Source organism: Bos mutus, chromosome 22 (assembly GCF_027580195.1).
Source record: "Bos mutus isolate GX-2022 chromosome 22, NWIPB_WYAK_1.1, whole genome shotgun sequence".
Lineage (NCBI taxonomy): Eukaryota > Metazoa > Chordata > Mammalia > Artiodactyla > Bovidae > Bos > Bos mutus.
The window spans coordinates 53755772-53776301 of NC_091638.1; the positions used below are offsets into that span (position 1 = coordinate 53755772).

The 20530-nt window shown below is 48.6% G+C and overlaps 2 protein-coding genes and 1 non-coding gene across 3 annotated transcripts in view; 1 reads left to right on the forward strand and 2 right to left on the reverse strand.

Moving 5' to 3' along the window:
- The window catches only part of SACM1L (SAC1 like phosphatidylinositide phosphatase), a 69955-nt gene extending 66180 nt beyond the window's left edge, over positions 1 to 3775 (reverse strand). Inside the window, exon 1 of the mRNA XM_005910652.3 lies at positions 3605 to 3775. Coding sequence (XP_005910714.1) covers positions 3605 to 3636 — 32 coding nt within the window. The 5' untranslated portion in view covers positions 3637 to 3775. The remainder of the gene's footprint in view (positions 1 to 3604) is intronic.
- A 278-nt stretch (positions 3776 to 4053) lies between these two features.
- Positions 4054 to 4126, forward strand: TRNAR-ACG (transfer RNA arginine (anticodon ACG)). Its single transcript has one exon. It is a non-coding gene; the product is annotated as a tRNA-Arg (tRNA).
- A 2999-nt stretch (positions 4127 to 7125) lies between these two features.
- LIMD1 (LIM domain containing 1) overlaps positions 7126 to 20530 on the reverse strand; it is a 78323-nt gene continuing 64918 nt past the window's right edge. The window contains exons 4-8 of the mRNA XM_070360413.1: positions 19846 to 19908; positions 14294 to 14424; positions 13679 to 13730; positions 12625 to 12693; positions 7126 to 11624 (exon numbers count right to left, since the gene is read on the reverse strand). Coding sequence (XP_070216514.1) covers positions 11487 to 11624; positions 12625 to 12693; positions 13679 to 13730; positions 14294 to 14424; positions 19846 to 19908 — 453 coding nt within the window. The 3' untranslated portion in view covers positions 7126 to 11486. The remainder of the gene's footprint in view (positions 11625 to 12624; positions 12694 to 13678; positions 13731 to 14293; positions 14425 to 19845; positions 19909 to 20530) is intronic.

Sequence of the window (20530 nt, forward strand, 5' to 3'; positions counted from 1 at the left end):
ATGTTATTTTCTACGTGTTCAAATTAAAATTGCACATGTCCATTATCTCCGATAGTGAGTAACTCATTTCCACACCACCCCAGGACTAAGAGGAGAGCAGACTGGTAAGAGAAGAAAAGGTAGCACGCAGTGAGCAGCGCAGTGTGACGGGAAGACCAGCGGACTCTGGGCCTGCCGCGTCCACGGCCAGCTCTGCCACCGCTGGGCTGGGTGACCTACCTGGGGGCCAAGGGCACTGTCCTCCCTGTCCTCCACAATGACAGAGAATACACGTCAGCCTAGACGTCACAGAGGCACTGGAAAGATAACACCATTCAAGAAATGACTTAAGTTGCTGCTGTTACATCATACACTCCAGATCACCCCAGAATGTGACCGTTTTGAAGTGCTAGTACTAGAAGGCAGCACCGCAGAAAAGCGCTACTTTCTATACTAGGAAGTTCTTTCATTTACTCAGGCGCTCCACTGAGGGCCTGCCGTGCACCAGGCTTTATGCTAGGTACTGAGGAGGACCAGAGAAGAAATGAACATTCAGATGTTTCTAGTATGTTCTACATACTTGTAACCCGGCTGGAGAAACAAAGTGTACATAATGATTTCATCGTTTCTAGACGGCAAAGTGAGCACCACAAGCAGCGCTATGGAGCAGTCATTCTGTCAGTCCTCCTGCCCATAGACCCTAAGTACACTGCTAACGAATCCTAAGAGACAGACGTGCAAACCCATATGGACATCTGGGGTCTGGTCCCTGTGAGAGCAGACTGTTACAGGAGCCCAGTGAAGAGACAGATACGGGGGGAAAGCTTCACAGAGAAGAGGAGTTACCTGTTAAGCATGCTGGTTTTGTCTACCCTCTGTCAACCCTTACAATAATGATACTGTGAGGTAGAAACCTTCCCGTTTTACAGATTAAATCCCATTCAGAGAGAGTAAGTAACAGGGTCAGGACACAAAGCGGCAAGGGAATATAAGTCTGCTGTGACTGAAACAGCTTGCACTCGCTCAGCTCTACCACAAATGTGATCAGCATGTAAAGAGGGGAGAGAGGAAGAAGCCCTTCTGGATACGAAGATCAAAATAAGACCAACCTGGAAGTAAAAAGAGGGTGGCCAAGGCTGGCGAAATGAGAAACAAAAGGCATTGAGCAGTTACGGGAAATAAGGTCAGAGGACAGACTGTGGAGAGGCAAGAACACAGGTGGCTGAGAAACCTGGGCTTAATCCTATGGGTCAATAAAATGGAACTGGAGACTGTAAGCAGGAGAGTAGAGGATGAAACGCAGGCCTTAGGAAGGTGAACGTCTTATGACACAGATGGGCTGGGAAAAAATGTACGGCATAACAAAGGACAAATTTTAAAATCCCAAGCACTTCAATATTTAAATAAAGCCAGTGACAATACTTCCACTATAAAATAACCATACTATCTCTTGCACAAATCTCTTAAAACACATTTCTAGGCACTTTAGAAAATGACCATTGTGTCCCACTAATTCTTACGTGGGTCAGAAACTACTTCTGCCTCCAATGCATCAAAAAAAACAAAAAACAAAAAAAAACCCCCTCAGGTCAGAGAGGCCACATTTTAAAACCAAGCCTCAGAGCAGCAAGGGCAAAACAGAAGAAATAAGAGCAGGCTCCAACACACACACTCCCTGACAAAGAAAAACAAAGTTATAAAAGAGTTGTATCTATAAAAAAAAAAGTTGTATCCTCATTTACAGAAGCACTTAGAACTATTTTTTCAGGCAGAAAAAGTTAAGAACTGACAAAGTGGAGCGTGACTTTCATATAACCCCAGATTTGCTTTTTCACCCAAACAAATTTATAGTTTCCACTTCTCACAAAAATCAATACAAAAAAGCATCAGGCTCACCATGTCAGTGCCAAATTTCCTTTCTCTTTTATGTATATGGAGCGCCCTGCCCAACCTTAAGTCTGGAGACTGCATTCAGTGCCTCCTAGGCAGTTATCACTCTAACTCTCAAGTTCTCCATCCCAGTCAACCTTGGCCACAGGAAAATTCGACCTCGTTTCCTAACCTAATGCTGAGCAGCAATCAAGCCAAGGCTCCAAACTGCTTCAACACAATTGACACCTGGTGTAGGATCCCATTAAACCCTTCAGTGACTATCAGGTAGACAATAACCTAATTAGCCAGGACGGCCCACGTGACACTAGTCTGGCCAGTACCAGAGTCAAAGACAGCTCCCTAGACTCAATTAACCAACAAGGATCACCTTGCAAAGGAGAACCAGGCGAGAATGGGTGCAGCTGGGGTTTTCCAAGGGAATTAGAGTCAAGAGACTGGCAAGGTGGAGGGCGGGGAGCGGCTGAGGAAAAAGTAATAGTCTTTTACGCAAAACATCTGACGTGGACATGACCTCACTTTCAATTTTGCAGCCATAACCTTTATCTGAACCTTCCAGAAAGTTAAGTGAGCTTGAGATTCTGTCAGCATAGGAAGTGTTCAAACCACATCTTGCTGTCCTCCTTTCCCTGTAGAGGAAATGTGATATCTCTGCCTAAGTCCCAAGATATTTTAACTTATTTAAGGACAGATAAGCTTCTGGAAAATTACATTTGCTTTTGCTGCCCGACATTCTGAGGTACCAATCACTGGATCTTCAGTCTAGAGGTAAAACATTAAAACACAGAGTGAGTAGAACAAAGTTATTCACAGACAAGCAAAGTGCAAGGGCTGATGGTAAACCCTAAGGGAAATACACGTTACTGCTTTTTAATCCAGGACAAATCTCAAACCCTACAAACACTTAATTCACAACTCTTAACAACCAGAGCCTATTTTCTCAAAGCCTCGAGAGCTTGGCTTTACCGAAAACTCGATCTGCAGAGCCAAAAATTCTCGACAGTAGCCCCTGGCTGTCAACATGGATTTAGCAATCTGCTTTATGCTTGGGCGGCATAACATTTAGAGCCAAGTAGGCAACCCACTCCAGTGTTCTTGCCTGGAGAATTCCAGGGACGGGGGAGCCTGGTGGGCTGCGGTCCCTGGGGTCGCACAGAGTCGGACACGACTGAAGTGACTTAGTAGTAGACTTTTTTAGGACCTTGAGAGTACTGACTTGTACTTTTAAATTTTTCCTGCAGCCTAAAGACTGGTCGGGAAGGCTTCAATGGCCAGCTAGACCAGGTTTATCCACTTGTGTGTGCGCCTTTAAAATGCTGCCATGGGCCCATGAAACAAGAAAAAAACTTTTTCTCTCCTAAGCAATAAGGATAAATTTAGACGCCACCTCTGCAAAAAAAAATAAAATGGGAAGGAGGGCGCCCGGAGGGCTGCATGCTAACGCCGAGCCCGGCGAGCAGCTCTGCGCCCCCGCCGCGGGCGCTGAGGCGGAGTCCAGCGGAGAGAGGCTGGCGGGACTGTCAATCCCGGGCCTGTGGCGACTCCGGCAGGGCCCCAGGGGCGGCCGCACCCGGCCAGGAAGGCGGGGAGCGCGCGGGGCTCCCACACCCGGCCCGCCGCCCCAGGCGGGGACTCAGGAAGCTTCCCCGCGGCCGGCGGCCGACACCTGCCCCCCACCGCACCCCGCTGCCCTGCAGGCCCCCTCGGGCAACGGCCCCTGGCCCGCGGAACTCACAGCTTCAGCCGCTCGTAGGTCGTGGCCGCCATCCTGCACCACAGCCTCCCTCCTAGGTTTCCGACCGCGCCGCCCCGCGCCACCTCGGCTCCAGCGATACCGGTCACCCTCCTACAGCGGCCGCAGGTCCCAGCCTCTTCCCACCGCCCCGCCCCGCCAGGCTGAGAGAGAAAACGGGACGCGGCGCTGGACAAACTTCGTGCGCGGGCACTGAGCGCCACAGGCGCACATTCCGACGCGACGCCGTGGGAGGGCGAGGAAGAGCGCGGTGACGTAGCGGCTGAGGATTGGCTGAGCGCGTTGGCTGGGAGAGGCGGAGCCTTGGGAGCCTGCAGACCCGAATCACGCAGCGCCGGGCCGAGCGTCGGAAATGCAGCGCTAATGTCGTGGAGCCTGTCGTTAGGTGCGTAAGGCGTGATCTGCGCTCCAGTGCAAGGCTAGCTTGTACAGGGCCAGTGGCGCAATGGATAACGCGTCTGACTACGGATCAGAAGATTCTAGGTTCGACTCCTGGCTGGCTCGAGGTGTACTTTTTGTCGTGTCTGGGCTTGATGTTAACAGGGTGTCCTTAGCAAGGACTCTCGTCAGAAGGGTAAATGTCTCGAATGTTAAGGCTTGTTGTGTTGCTGTTCATTCGCTACATCTTGTCCGACTCTTGGCGACCCTATGGACTGTAGCTGGCCGGTCTCCCCTGTCCTCCGCTATCTCCCAGAGTTTGTTCAAATTTATGTCCATCGAGTCAGTGATATTTCATCCTCTGCTGCCCCCTTGTCCTTTTGCCTTCAGTCTTTCCCAGCATCAGAGTCTTTTCCAGTGAGGCGGCTGTTCGCATCAGGTGGCCAGAGTATTGCAACTTCAGCATCAGTCCTACCAGTGGGTATTCGGGGTTGATTTCCTTAAGCCTGCTCTGTCCGAAACGTCATCTGTTGAGCTGGGTTTGGAACCTGGAGTTGTCTCAGGTGGTTTGTAAATTGCAAAGTGCCCTAATTAATGATGCACACGAGGAGACTCTGTAAACGGGATACATTTAGGAAAACACAGCTAGGATGGTGGTAGTTGCGGGGTGGAGGGTGTGCTGTGGTAGGAGGTTAGCTAGCGGATGACGCAACTGCGCATTTAAGGCAGAGATTCTGGCCCTATTTCCTGTGGAGCAGAAACCCCCGCGGGGACGCGAAGAGCCGCGCAGTCCGTTTCCCGGGATCCGGCGAGCTCTAAGCTGCAGCGGAGGCGGGAACGCTGTAGTGCGACTGCGCGAGTTGCCTGGGGGTCCGCAAAGTGCTCGGGGTCTGCAGCCCTGTCCTTTCAGAGGGTGTTACCTAATATATTACGCTCCTTTTATTGGTGCCTGAGTGGAAGACCTAAGAAGGACGGAAGGTCTGTGTTGGAAATGAGAGTGAAACCTGAAACGTAACATCTGACACTGTCCGTTCACTAATCATTCAATCGATCAGTTAAGCTCTCCAATACGTTTTTTCCTCCTGAAGAAATTACAAGACATTTGTAAAATACAGGAAAGTACTGGGAATTAAAAACAAAAATCCAAATTCCCATCACGAGATCATTACTATTAACGTCATAATTCCTCCTCATTACTATCAGCGTCATAATTTTTTCTTATGGACTTCTTCCATACTTTTTAATATAAATAAACCTATACACGTATTTTCTCCCAAATCTTCTTTTTTAATTGAAGGATAATTGCTTTACAGAATTTTGTTGTTTTCTGTCAAACCTCAAGTATTTTTTCCAAATTTGAGATTGTTTGACAAATGTTCTCATTTTGTTCCCTTAGCTTTCGTCTGAGATTTATGGTCATTAAATATTCCTTGAAGATAGCCCGTGAAAAAACTATATATTTCAAATATTAACCTTTTTTGGGAATTTGAATCATCAGTTTAATACTTAAAAAAATAATGCTGAGTTGAATTATTTCTGATATGTATTAAAAGTTTTTAGATGTTGAACCATCAGACAGATGTTTTTAAGGTCCATTTCATGGATGTTTTTAATACTTTGGTACATATTTTCACATTGCCTGCCAAAAAACTAGATACACATTTCCATCAATAGCATCAGTTTCCTTGAATGCTCTTCAGTATTATAAATTTCATTATTTTTTGCAATTTTCATAATTGAAAAATGGAACTTCCTTTTGCTTATATTACTTAATGTATATATTTTATCTTGATATATGTACTAATTTTCTTAGATTTGTTGAACTTTTAAATTAAGGATTTTAATTCTTTAGCTGTCAAACACATCGCAACGTTTTTATTTATTTACATTTTCCTCTTGTATTTTTGAACTTCCAGTAATTTTCACTTTTATATACTCAATAATTATCTCCTGGTTTTTTCTTTTCAAATTGTTTTTGTTTGTATTGCTTTTTTCCCCGTACTTTGATGCATTTGTATTTTGTTGATTGTCCCCATGGAAAGATCTAGTAAGTCTTCAAACCTGTAACTTGAGCAGTGGCTTCCCTGGTAGCTCACATGGTGAAGAATTTGCCTGCAATTCAAGAGATCTGGATTCAATCCCTCAGTTGCGAAGATCCCCTGGAGAAGGGAACAGCTACCCACTCCAATATTCTTGCCTGGAGAATTCCACAGACAGGGGAACCTGGAAGGCTACTTTCTTTCAAGAGCTCTGTTTGCTACTTGAACTGTGTGTATGTATGTGTGCTGTGCTCAGTCGTGTTTGACTCTTTGACCCCCTGAAATGTAGCCCACCAGGCTCCTCTGTCCATGAAATATTCCAGGCAAGAATACTGGAGTGGGTTGCCATTTCGTCCTCTGGGGGATCTTCCTGACCCAGGGATTGAACCTCCATCTCTTGAGTCTCCTGCAGTGGCAGGCAGATTCCTTACCACTTAGCCACCCAGGAAAGCCCTTACTTGGACTAATTCAGTCAATTCCACAATAGTCCTATAAGTTAAGTTCGGTTGTTATAGCCATTTTTACAGATGAGGGAACAAAATTTGCTTATGTTCATTGAGCAATTAGGTGGTGGAGCCTGAGTTAGATCTTGAATCTGGGCTTTTGATCTCAAAGGTGTCCTGCCCAAGGGCTTCCTGTGCACCAGAGGGTTGACCACAGGAATTGACTCAGGGTCATTCCCTCTCTGGTCATGGAGGGCAGTCACATATGTTCCTCTCCTCTTCTTCCATGCTAGAGCAGCCAGGAGACCTCATCTCTAGTCCTGGGCACACCCCAGCCCAGACGTCTTCGCCAGCTTCATCTTCATCCCTTGTAGCGTCAATTGTAGAAAAACAGTAGCCTAACGTCTGTAAAGTCAGAATAGCCACTCTTGTTGCTTGCCCCTTCCCCTTGCCAAGACCTGCCTTCCTGCACATGGCTGCCTTAAATCTAGAGGGTCACTCACCTCTGGGATTCAATATCCTGTGATAAACCATAATGGCAAAGAAAAAAAAAAATCCAGAGCTCTAAAAGACCAAATCCCATTAGCAAAAAGCACCATCTACTTATTACTCCACACACACAAAGAAGATCCAGGAAACATCATTATGGTGGAGATCACTTTAATAGTCTACAAATTGAGGGAGTTTTATTGTCATGAGATTTTGAATAGTTTTACAGTAACAGTAAAAATTTTGAATAATTTTATCATAACAATCTTTTGAATAATTTTATAGTAATATTCTGAATAATTTTATAGTAACAGTAAAATTATGAATAATTTTACAGTAACAATATTTTGAGTCAATCAAAAAGGAGAGACACAGGGAGGGGACAATGATTTCTCTGCCAAGTGAACTTTTCATCCACTCTATGGAAATATCCCACATCTGTCCAGTGCTGGCTTAGAACAAATGATAGCTAACACTTCTTCCTCATCTTTTTCCTGTAGCTTTTAAAAGTTGTTAATACTTCAGATAGTAACTGGGAAATCAGGACTCATTCCTGGCACAAAGGAGAAGACAAAGCATGTGGTTTCCTGGCTGATAGTTTGAATAGGTGCATCAGACAGCAAGAGTGTGGGGTCAAGTCTTGCACATATTCTTTGCAAGAGCACCAGCAGCCGTCATAGCCCTCATAAACCTTCACACTTGTAGTTAACGGCACACAAACATGGCCTGCAAAGAAGTGTGAATTCCAGATCATTCTCTCAAATTTGAACATTATTCTTTTTCATCGTGGGTGACTTGAGCCCAGGGAAACAAGCCAATGGCAGGACCTGAAAGCGATCGGAACTCTTTGATTACATCACTGGCCTCCCGGGACTCAGGAGAACAACTTCAGTGGACTGGGCTGAAAGCGGTTTTCACTCAAGCGCTGTAACCACGGAGAAACAGAGTCCTACCGCCACGTGCAATGACCCAACAGGACTCAATGCCCTTCCTTATAAAAAATGAACAAATCACTTTCTACGCAGCCACAGATGGGAGGGTAACAGCAGAGAGAATCCTGATACTATAGGCCCAACTGGCTTTGCTCAGGGCACCCAGGCAGTCTTTGAAGGACCCTAGCTGGGGTGGAAAAAATGACAAGAAAAAACTGAGGGGCAAAGTGAAGCAAGGGACAAGGTTGGAAGCTGGCTCTGGGGTCTGGAATCAGCCATAGTTCTTGTTTTATCTAAAGTCCAAGCTCAAAACAGGGCTATTTGCTCTACCTTTTAAAACAAACTTATTCATCCTGGTCTAGGAAGTGCTTGTGTGTTCTGTGTGTGCATGCTTGCTTCAGTTGTGTCCAACTCATTGCAATACTACAGACTGTAGCCCACCAGGCTCCTGTTCATGGGATGCTCCAGGTAAGAATACTGGAGTAGGTTGCCATTTCCTCCTCTAGGGGATCTTCCTGACCCACAGATCGAACCCAGGTCTGTCATGTTTCCTGCATTTGGCAGGTGGATGCTTTACCACTGGTGCCACCTGGAAAGCCCATGTTCTTTCTACACACCTATAAATAACTACCCGTTACGGATTTGGTTAATAATTTATAGGAAGTTTAAAATACCTGGTAAGTGTGCATCTATTCACGGCTTTTGTGCAAGGGCCTGAGGAGGAGACAGAACTGGCACAAGATTCCTACCCAGTACCCTCTCCAGGGGAACATGATAATAAGAGAAGCTGCTGCTCAGATTTCTAGTATGTCTAGAAATTCTGTTATTGTTCTTCAATTTGTATGAAATATTTGCTGAGATACCGAAATTGCCTCAATCAAGGCCACTTTAAAAATTTAATTTAAAAAATCAATCACCGGTTTTTAAACTACAGTTGATCTTCGAAAAACCCTAGGGTTAATCCTCATATAACTTATAGTCAGCCGTCTGTAACCATGGTGCCTCTGCATTGTGGATTCAACCAACCACAGATTGTGTAGTACCAACTGCAGTATTTAACTACTGAAAAATAGCCACGTATCAGTGGACACAGGCAATTCAAACCTGTGTTGTTCAAAGGTCAACTGTTAACCCAATTTGCAAACAAATCCTCTACTTCTGACGTGGCTCCAAGGCAGTTTTCTTCCCTCTGCTTGACTTGACAGTGGAGCAAAGGCGTGTCATCAAGGCCAGAAATCAACCTAGGTTGGCCGAGAAAGATTAAGACATACTGACTGGCTCCATCTGTCCACCAGCCTCAGCGAGGCTGAGCTGGATGATATACTGGGAAGGGAGGGGTGACCCCAGGGTTCACTTCCCCAGCCCCCCTGTACTCACAGGTTTTTAAGAGGCTCGGCCTATGAAAAGGAACCAGTGGAAGCAAACACCACAGCCTGGGTTGAAGTGACATCTGGCCAAAGTATTCCAACAGGATGAAATTAGCCGAAACGGAAAAGACAAGCCACGGTGCCAATTCTGTGCTGCTTACAGGCAATTGCCACCAAATGAGCCAAAACATGGCTTACAAGTAGAACAGGGCCAGTGAATAGCCTGTGAGTCCCTTGTGACTTTGGGGTCCATGGACACCCTCCGAGGTCCCAGCCACCCAGTCCCTGACTCTGGGTGTGAGGTCAGGAGGCAGAGAGCAGACACCGGCCGCTGTGTTCTCCGCCGGCTGGCAGCGGTGAGATGGCCCCTGCCTTCCTGCAGCAAGACCCAGGGCTCCCCCGCGTGGGCTGAGAGGGTGAGTGCCAGCCAACCTTTCTCTTCCGCTTTCTTCTCATTGAAATACCAAAGGGTACTGACCTCTGGCCTTGGGCATGTGACACAGGGCAGACTTTGGCCTTGAGATCCTGCCAGCGTGTGGCCCTTAGCCCCTGCCACCCTGGGGGAACCAGGATGATGAAATGAATACGGCAAGAGCACCCAGTATCAATCAGATCTATTCCCAGCTGACCTTTAGTTACGATTTCAGTGTACTGACCCACTGGGCTGACCTGGGCAAAGCCAGGGATTCCTAACATACACCGGCTAAGCCAGTGTGATGGACAAATCCTTCCTTAACGTGAAGCTCTTTACTGTGAGGTATTTTTTGTGTGTATGGGAGACTAAAAGTAGAGGGAAACGACTTTTTAAAAAAGAAGGAAAAAAAACAGACAAAAGCAGTGTACCTTATACTAATGCCTGGGCCAAGAACTGGGCAAGAGAGAAACCTGTGAAATGAATATAATAACTTATGCTGATTCTCTCTCCCAGGCTGGCTTTGAGATCTCACACACACAGTCTCCTCGTTTATAAGGGGCTAGGTCTCAGTACATGCGGGCACCCTTTCCCAAAGCCCATGTTAAATAAGCAAAACACAAGAGGATCCCCACAGAAGATCCTGAGACCTGCCTTTGCAGGAGCAACTCTGAAGTTCCAGACTCTTGAGAGCTCCAGAGGGAAAAAGGGCAAGCAGGCGGGCAAAGAGGCCTGGCGCCCGCACCGAGTTCTCAGCCCAAAGCCCACTTCGATAGAACAGGATCGACCTCCGTCAGGCCCCCCGGCTGCCTTTAAAGGCATGAGGATCTGCAGGGGCACCAGAATGCTACCCAGGTACAAGGAGGAAATTCCGTCTCATTTCAAATCTTGGTTCTGTTTTAACCAAGAGAATGCCTCCTAAGATGCAGAGCACATATTAGAACTTCCCTTTTGCAAGGATACAATTAAAATTTGTAGCCATTCTACAGAAGTGAAGCTCTGGAGTGGAAGGAAGTTTTAAATTATGGTGTGTGTGTGTGGGGGGGGGTTGGGAAGGGGTGTTTGTGGGGGGGAGGGTTGTGTGTGTGTGTGTTTGGGAGGGGGGTGTGTTTGGGAGGGGGTGTGTGTTTGGGAGGGGGTGAGTGTGTGTGTGTGTGTGTTTGGGAGGGGGGTGTGTTTGGGAGGGGGTGTGTGTTTGAGAGGGGGTGTATGTCTGTGTGTGTGTTTGGGAGGGGGTGTGTGTCTGTGTGTGTGTTTGGGAGGGTGTGTGTGTGTTTGGGAGGGGGTGTGTGTCTGTGTGTGTGTTTGGGAGGGGGTGTGTGTGTTTGGGACGGGGTGTGTGTCTGTGTGTGTGTGGTTGGGAGGGGGTGTTTGGGTGCAGGTATTTCCCAAAGTGGAGGGAAAGAACTGAACACACTGGTAGCTGAACTCTCTTCAGAGCATATGCTGAGTGTAAGTCTTTCCCTCTGAAGCATGAGCTCCTCCCGGAAGGGCAGGAGGGTTCATTCAGTCGCATCAATGAGATCTGTCACGTGCCACGCGCTTGCTGAGGCGTCTTCCTGAGTCATCTGATGAGGGTGTGGCAGCAGAAAAAGGCACTTGGAAAATACACAGCCCCAGCCCGGCAGGGATCCCCTCCCTGGTTAAAGCAAAGTCGCCCCCTGCACACACTCAGGAAATCCCCTGCCTGCCCTGCCTCCCCCGGCCCCAATCCCACCCCGGGGGTGACTGGAATGAACTGGCAGACTTCTCAGGGTGCAGCCCTGGCTCCTCATCTGGCCGTGAGGTCTGCGGGAGGCTCTGGCTAGAAGTGGTGTTGGCGAAGGGCTGCGGGCGAGGGGCCCTTCTCCAGCCTCTTGACGTGGCAGGAGTGGCAGAACAGGTGGTCCTCCAGGGGGTAGCATCGGTGGCCGTCTTCATCATTGAGCTCCAGGCCGCAGTCCTGGAGTGAGGCAAAAACACGCGGTGGTGGGGAAACAAAAAACAGACTGCAAGAGGTCCTGCACGGCTTCTGATTTCAACACCTGTAGACCCTGAAAGTTGGGCACCTCGTCCTACGTCCCTGGATGTGTTCCAGTGTCTCCTGGTTTATAGTCTGTGGGAACTTGAATTTGTATCCTGCTGTTGCATGAAAATTGTATAAACCTTATGTTGAATTGGTTCATAGTGCTTTTCAGGTCTACTCTATTTTTCTACTTTTCTGTCTATTCATTGTTAATTTTTGAGTTTGATACTGAAATTCCAACTAAAACGTCTTGATTTATCTACTTAAAAGTTGAATATATAGTGGAACTGTATGTAACTTTGACCTATATTTTCCACGTATCCTGTAAATGTCTTACCATACTTTCACAATTAAATAAACATTGCAGGAGTGACATGAAGGCAACACACAGACCCAGACGCCAGCAGAGGGCGCTGCCTCACTCTGGGCAGAAAACGCCGGTGCAGAGACGCAGCTCCAGCCTGCCCAGGGAGGGCCTGCCCTCACACCAACCAGGGACAGGCCTGTTTCCAAGTATGGCATGGCAGCGGGGTGGGGAGGGTTTCTTCATGATGAAGAAACCTACAAGCTGAAGGGGAGGGAGTCTATTCCCCCAAATGACACACCTGCCTGACAATCTGGGCCCCCAAAAGGATCTGAAACCCACACTTCCTGCCACCCCCTCCCTCAACTCTGCAGCTTCAGGGAGAGCAGCCTTGACCAGTTCAGGACTCGGTGGTTACAAAGGTGGAGAAAATAGTAAAAAGACTGTTATACCCAAACATCTGCATCTTTTTCAACCTTTTGCCCCCCCACCACCAAATCACCCCACTTCTTCCATCAGCTCTGGGACACAGCTCCTAGCCAACATCTTGCCCCCATCAACCCATGATGATTCCTTCTCGGACTTTTACGATGCATCCTGAGGGCCTTCTAGGGCAGGAAGGGGCCCGCCTACCTCACAGTGGTAACACTCCACATGATAGTCTCTGTCCATGGACACGACGCGGATGGTCTCATCTGAACCCTAGACCAAAAGAGAGGAAGAACCCGAGGCTAGCTGGGAGGCCATCGGGCTCTGCTGCCAGGGGCTGGGGGAGGGCCCCGGGGCAGCAAGACAGTGGCCTTAGGAGAAGAGCAGGAATCAGCCATGGATACTAACAGCGGCAGGAAAAAAGGACACAATTAGGGGATGAGGGGAAGTGAGAGGGATGTAGGTCTACCATCTGGAATGCTGGAGTCAACAGTGAAAAGACCACCTATGTGGTCCTGTTCATCTCTCGTCGTCTAATCCGGGAGCTAGTATCGAGTCAAAGAATACTTTGCAGGGACTTCCCCACACGTCCACCGCAAGGGGCATCGGTTTGATCCCTGGTTGGGGAACGAAGATCTTACATGCCGTGTGGTACAGCAAAAAAAAGGATAAAATTTTTTTAGAGAAACTGACACAATTACAGGGAAAGATAGGGCATAAGAAGGGCACCAGGCTCAGGAAGGCAGCTAATGAGAAAGAGGCTTCTTGGTGTGGACGCCACTGTCTCAGAGCTGAAATTTTAGAATTTTTAAACAGGTATAAGAACAGGGCTTCCTGGGTAGCTCAGCTGATAAAGAAACCACCTGCAATGCAGGAGACCCTGGCTCAATTCCTGGGTCGGGAAGTTCCCATGGAGAAGGGATAGCCTACCCACTCCAGTATTCTTGGTGGACCCACACCAGCTTCCCCGATGGCTCAAACAGTAAAGAATCTGCCTGCAATGCAGGAGACCTGGGTTTGATCCCTGGGTTGGAAAGATCCCCTGGGGAAGGGGATGGCAACCCAATCCAGTATTTTGGCCTGGAGAATCCCCATGAGCAGAGGAGCCTGGTGGGCTACAGTCCACGGGGTCGCAGAGTCAGACATGACTGAAGCGACTTAGCACAGCACAGCACAAAAACGGGACACAGATCTTGTAAATGACCCAGGGAGATATGTCTGGGAAAACCCCAGGAGCAGAGCTGAGAAAGCATCTTACCTCAGGAGGAAGGATGGGAAGGCCGCAGGCTGCACACTTGGGGGCCAACACCCTGTGGGGAGAAGCAGAGAGCAGTCGGCTCTCCCCACCTCCCACCCGTCACCCGTCACATGAACCCCTGTATGAAGACGGGCCTGGCACACTCTCGGGACTATTGCTTTGGGCTTGTTCCCCAGTGGTAACAAGCGCACGTGGCCCCCTCACTCCACTCGGGATGGAGACTGTCTGTTTAGCCCCCTCATGGTGCCTGGTGAAGCCTTAGGCAAACCGGGGGTGTGGAGGCCAGCCCTGAATCGGTGCCTGTTGAAGTCTGGTAAGGCTGGAGCCACAGAGCTTGGCAGACTCCTCTAGTGGCCTAGGCAGGAATCCGACTGTAGGTTTTTTTGGTCCTGGTTCCAAAGTAAACATAACTCTTTAGCCAGTTCCTGTCCCATCGGCATCCACTGATTCCGAGACGCGGTCTGCACCCCCCCGAACCACCGCTCGTTGGCTGCACCGTGGAGAGCGGCGAAAACGGCCTGCAGACTCGCCTCCTCGGGTCCCCACCCTCCACTCTGCAGGGCCGCAGCCAGCGTGGCCGGCACGAGCGGCTCTCCCCACCCCGTCCCTCCTTACTTGTGGTAATCCCGGACACAGTAGATCTTGTTCTCCGAGTCCACGGTGAAGGGCACCCCGTCCAAACACTCATTACAGATGACGCAGCGGAAGCAGCCGGGGTGGTACGACTTCCCCAGGGCCTGCAGGATCTGGGGGTGCAAAAGGAAGAGGCCAGGACTCAGCAGGGATTATAGGGAAGGAAGGGAGAGACACATCAGATCAAGGGACCATATGGGAAACTGTCACCCTCAAACCAGTCCATCCTAAAGGAAATCAACCCTGAATACTCATTAGAAGGACTCATGCTGAAGCTGAAGCTCCAATGCTTTGGCCACCTGATGGGAAGAACTGACTCATTGGACAAGACCCTGACGCTGGGAAAGATTGAAGGCAAAAGGAGAAGGTGGTGGCAAAGGATGAGATGGTTAGATAGCACCCCCGATTCAATGGACATAAATTTAAGCAAACACCAGGAGATAGTGAAGGACAGAGGAGGCTGGTGTGCTGCAGCCCATGGGGTTGAAAAGATTAGGATACGACTCAGCAGCTGAACAACACGCTCATCCCAGTTTCACTTGGACCAGGTCAAAAGATAATGACAGACTTCCCTGGCAGTCCAGTGGTTAAGACGTCACTCTCCAATGCAAGGGGTGTGGGTTCAATCCCTGGCTGGGGAGCTAGGATCCCACATGCCTTCAGGCCAGAAAACCAAAACACAACACATAAAACAGAAGCCATATTGCAACAAATTTCATAAAGACTTAAAAATGGTCCACATCAAAACAATTCTTAAAAAGGATGATGAAGCAGGAAAGGCTAACCGAGTTACAGGCGTAAACAGGAAGAAACCAAACAGGGTCCTGCTCCACACCTGTAAACCTCCAGGAGGGAGGGTTCTCTATCAAAACCATAATTCTCTGTACAAAGTGATGCAAAGCAAGGTCATGAAAAGACCCACCCCAGATTTGGAAAGTTAACTCCATCAGGAAACAGCAGAGCTCAGGAAAAAACCTCTTAACTTCTCCCTCCTGGGTGCCCCTTCTAAGCAGCTTTGTCTCTGCAGCCGTTATAATCCAGAAGCCGTGACTTATCTCAAATCCAAGTGTAGTAAAGTGAAAGTGAAGCCATGTCCGACTCTTTGTGACCCCATGGACTGTAGGGTCACAAAGGCTCCTCCGTCCATGGGATTCTCCAGGCAAGAGTACTGGAGTGGGTTGCCATTTCCTTCTCCAGGGGATCTTCCTGACCCAAGGATCAAACCCAGGTCTCCCACATTGTAGGCAGACACTTTACCATCTGAGCCACCAGGGAAGACCAAGTGTAAGTAAAGCCTCTCTGTTACTGCTGCTTTTAAACACAGCCAGGAGAAAGCCCCAGCACCTTCTTCTTCTAAGCTTCATTTGATCTGGATGTGGCTGATACCTGGGACTGTTAGAGGCCATCCTGAAACCAGGACAGAGCCTAGACGCGGAAGGTGGGAGAGAAATGAACATCCTCAGTGATGGAGGTGAGTCACCAAATTAACTCTCCACCGAACTGCCTACCTCCCCACCCTCTCAGGTGAGATAAGACATTTTTCCTGTTAAGTTCAGTGGTTCTCAAAGTTTTGCCTCTGGACCTGCAACATCAACATCCTTTGGGAACTTAATTAAAATGCACTTTCTTGGGCCCTGCCCCAGCAATGGGTGTTTTAATATAGTGATTCTAACACAGGCGACAGTTTCTCAAACTTGAGCTGAGTTTCTGTGATTTGCAGCTCAAAGTACCTCCAATAATTCAGCAGCAGATTCGTTTCCGGGATTACCTGCACCATGACACTCAGCACAAACAACACAAGCGTGGAATCCACACCAGCGAGCCGGCAGCAAAATGCCCGCTGGCGAGGAACGTACAAAGCAGTCATGAGCACCCCCAAGTAGCACCACACAGAAAGCCTCCCACCAGGCAGAAGAAGGGGACTTGGAACTGAACAGAACCTCGGCAGAGGGTTGTGAGTTCCGTGGGAAAGCTGTGCTGTGTCCTGGCCCCTTCCGGCGCCCGACGCTGCCTGCAGAGGCCAACGCCATGCCTCACAGCTTGCAGTCCGGGGGGCACCAGGAGGACATAATGCTAGTCCAGCTCTCCTCGAAAAGCTCAGCTTTCAAGCGTCCTCATTCCCTCTGGGATTTCATTAACCTCCCAGGCTCCTCAAGCTGCCAAAGTAGGAAGAACAAGCGGCCGGGCTTCAGAGAGTCCTTGCCAATCTGGACCTTGGAACGCATTTTGTCCCAGACTAATGCTGTCGTGGCAGAAACAGACCCTTAAATTAATTTAACCCACACTGTGCCAGAAGTACGGTAGGGTAATGATGCCATTTTGCTGCATTCTGACTAGCTATAATAATTTTTTTTCAGGTGGGAAATGCCCAGTTCCAACCTCCAAGCCCAGAGTATTTCCCTCAGTGAACAAAGATGGAGCAGAGACAGACAATTTACATCACAAGCTGGACAACTGACGTGTAACTGAAGGAATGGTAACTGAAGGAATCTTTCTCTGTATTGTTGTGATTCTTGACGTGTAACTGAAGGAATGGTAACTGAAGGAATCTTTCTCTATATTGTTGCGATTCTTAGTGGCAGTTTTGAGTTCTATTGTTAAAACTAAGTGTCACTATCAGACAGACATTGGCTGAAAGTTTTCAAGTCTGAGAGCAGACCTATAAGAATCCAGGGGCGACTTGGCTTTATCCCACAGGGTAGAGAAGGTCTCCAAACTCAGTTCATTTCCTTCCTGTATGCATAGGCTGGGAGTGGCTTTGTAACTTTCTTTGATCAACAGAATGAGGAAGGGGGACTTCCCTGGCAGTTCAGTGGTTAAGGCTCCAAGCTATCAATTCCGGGGGCACAAGTTTGATCCCTGGTCAAGGAACTAAGATCCCATGTGTCCCTCAGCATAGCCAAAAAAAAAGAAGAATGAGAAAGAAATGATGTTCTGAGATTTTTTTAAGTCAATGATGAAAGAAAACTGGTAGCTTCCACTTCCTCTCTCTTGTTGAAAGGAAGTCCAGGCTAGACTATTGGGTAAGATTAGTGGCCACAGGGAGAGAAGCCTGGAGGGTGAGAGGTCAACCTTGTGTACCAGCTGAACACAGCTGAGTAAGTGACCCCAGCCATTGCCACATGGAGCAGAAGAACTGCCCTGTCCAGCCTTGACCTAATTCCTCACCCATGGACTCATGATCAATAATGATCACGTAGCAATAGCTAAGGGCTTCCCAGGTGGCTCAGTGGTAAAGAATCCACCTGCTAATGCAGGGGACGTGGGTCCAATCCCCTGGGTGGGAAGATCCCCTGCAGTTGGAAATGGCAACCCACTCCAGCATTCTAGCCTGGACAATCCCATGGACAGAGGAACCCGGCGGCCTACAGTCCACGGGGTGGCAAAGACTCGGACACAACTTAGCGACTGAGCACACACACACGGCAATAGGTACGTGAAACACCCTGAGACCCAGAGAAGGCTTAGTATATTGACAAATAAGAACAGGGTACAGTCCCATTCATAAATTTGGACACTGTTGGCCTCATATATGGTAGGTTTGTCAGAAGGGGTCTAAAATCAAGGGCAAATTCTGCTAGAGAAAAGGAGCCCTGTGGAGTCGGGCAGGGACCTAGGGAAGGAGGGAGTGAGGCAGGCTCCACCTGCCTCCTCTGGGGGGTGGCTGGAGGGCTGTGTTCCGAGGGAGGCCTCAGCCGCTTATGAGGACGCTGCTCACGGGGCCACGCTGTACTGTGCTCCGTCAGAGCCCAGAGCACAGTGGGGTCTCCTCCACTCTGGTTCTGTTTTCTACATATCAGCATAAAACCAGCTCACGTCCATCAAAGACATGCCTACGAGCGTTCATGGTAGCTCAGTCATAAATGGCCCCAAACTGGAAACACCCAAATCTCCATCTGCAGGAGAATGGATAAATAAACAGTGCTATATCCACACGGTGAAGTTCTACTTAGCGATGAGAAGAAGTGAACTTACAACACACGAAACAACATGGATGAATCTCCAAAATATTTTCTAAGTGAGAAAAGGCAGATCAAGGGAGTCTATACTGTAAGATTCCACAGTATGGAGTTCCAGGACCAGTGAAATGAGTCTGGGGCCACAGAGGTCAGAACAATGGGTGTCTTCATGGGAGAGGGTCTTTCTGGATATGGGGAATGTTCTAGATCTTGATCTGTGTGGTGTTGACACATAGGTATAGTGGTAAAGAACCCGCCTGACGATGCAGAAGATGCAGGAGACGGGGGTTATTAGATCCCTGAGTGGGGAAGATCCCCTGGAGACAGAAAGGGCACCCGGTTCCAGTATTCCTGCCTGGGAAAGCCCGAGGACAGAGGAGCCTGGTGGGCTACAGTCCATGGGGTTGCAAAGACACAAACGAGCGAGTGAGTACACAGACACATCAACGTTCATTCAGTGTGCATGTAAGATGTGCACCCTCTGGGTTGCTTCTCAATAAAAAAATGGTAAAAGAAAAAAATACAACTAGCAATTCCCTTCGCCAGAACAGAATTAATGGCTCAGCTTAGAGAGGGATTTAACTCTTGCAATGAAAAGAGTGGGATATAATGATTCTCTCTGACCAATATATGAAAGAAATCCGACAGGGCCAATGTCCAGTGGTGGGAAATTTGATCCCTGAGACAGAATAAGAACCCTGTATTCATAAACTTCACAACCTGAGGAGGCCAGGAAGGAAGACCTGTCCCCACTCAGGACAAGCTCAGAGAGCCATGGCTGAGCGAGGAATGGAGTGGATAAAACCCGCTCCCTGTTCTTCTATCTCAGAACTAACGATGGGGCCCCAACCCTCATCTTAGGAAATGATTAAGCTGGGAAGAACATGGGGGAAAAGCAACTGTGTTTATCTGACTTTCTGTAGCTGATTCCAAAGCAGCTAAGATTTCTCCATGAAAACACGATCCGTTTGACATCTCATCTGGGATGCCACAGAGATCAGAGAAAATCAGAGAGGCCAGCATGACGTGAACCGCCCAGGGGAGGACAGCACCCTCAGGAACGACCCTGTGTGGGATGCACGGTGAAGGATGCTAATTCCAGCAAAAGCCAAATGCAGGCTACCACAGCAAGCAAGCTGCATGGGGTCTTCTTCAAATAAAACCAGCCATAGGGACACTTCCCTGGTGGTCTACCGGTTAAGAATCGCCTCCCAGTGCAGGGGACACGGGTCCGATCCCTGGTCTGGGGAAGACTCCACATGTTTCAGGGCACCTAAGCCCAGGAGCCGCAACTACTGAAGCCCACATACCTAGAACCCCTGCTCCGAAACAAGAGAAGCCACCACAGTGAGAAGCCCACTCACCGCAACTAGACAGAAGGCCCCACTTGCCGCAACTAGAGAGAAGCCTGCACAGAGACGAAGACCCAGCAGAGCCATAAATAAATAAAAATAAAACCAGCCATGATCACAAATCGAGGTAGGAAACACTGTTTTCAATTATTATTTTTTTCTGCCAATGCCTCCCCTGCCCACCACGTTATCAATATTACCTTGTTCGCCTGACCCTACTCACCATGTCCATGATCAGATGTCCACAGAGAAAACACCTGTCAGCGGACTGCTGGAAACCAGAGTACTGCAGAGAGAAGAGAAAAGAAAGTTCAGCCCAGGCGGGGCAGAGGGATCTAGCCACTTCCCCGCCAGCCTCGAGGATCACAAAGAACGTCTTCGAGAGACGTGTCACTCTATACAGGAATCTCTCAAGTCTCTGTGGACAACAATGTGGTGAATTACAGAATACCCTCCGCCACAAGAGCCATTACAAACGCTGATACCGCTCATCTCTCAACAGCTGCACCCAGGCATCCATGACAGGCCAGGCTCTGCGTAAGAGGCTGTGCAGAGAGGCATCAGCCTCTAATCCAGTAGTTCTCAAGACACGTTCCCTGGCATCACCTGAGAACTTGTCAGAGTGCAAATTCTTAGGCTCCATCCCTGACCTACTGAATTGGACAATTGGAAACTAGGGGCAGGGGATGAGGGGTAGTGGCAATCTGGGTTTTTGCGAGCCCTCCAGGGAACTCTGATGCATGCTCAAGTTTGAGACCATTGCTCTAAATTTTCAAAACAATTCTGCAAGGTATATATTACACTGTTTCTCAAATGGAGACAAAGCAAAGCTCAGAGAGGTAAAGTTACTTTCTCACGGTCACATAGCCTATCAGGGGTGAGGATGGGATTCAAATTCAAGTCTGGGT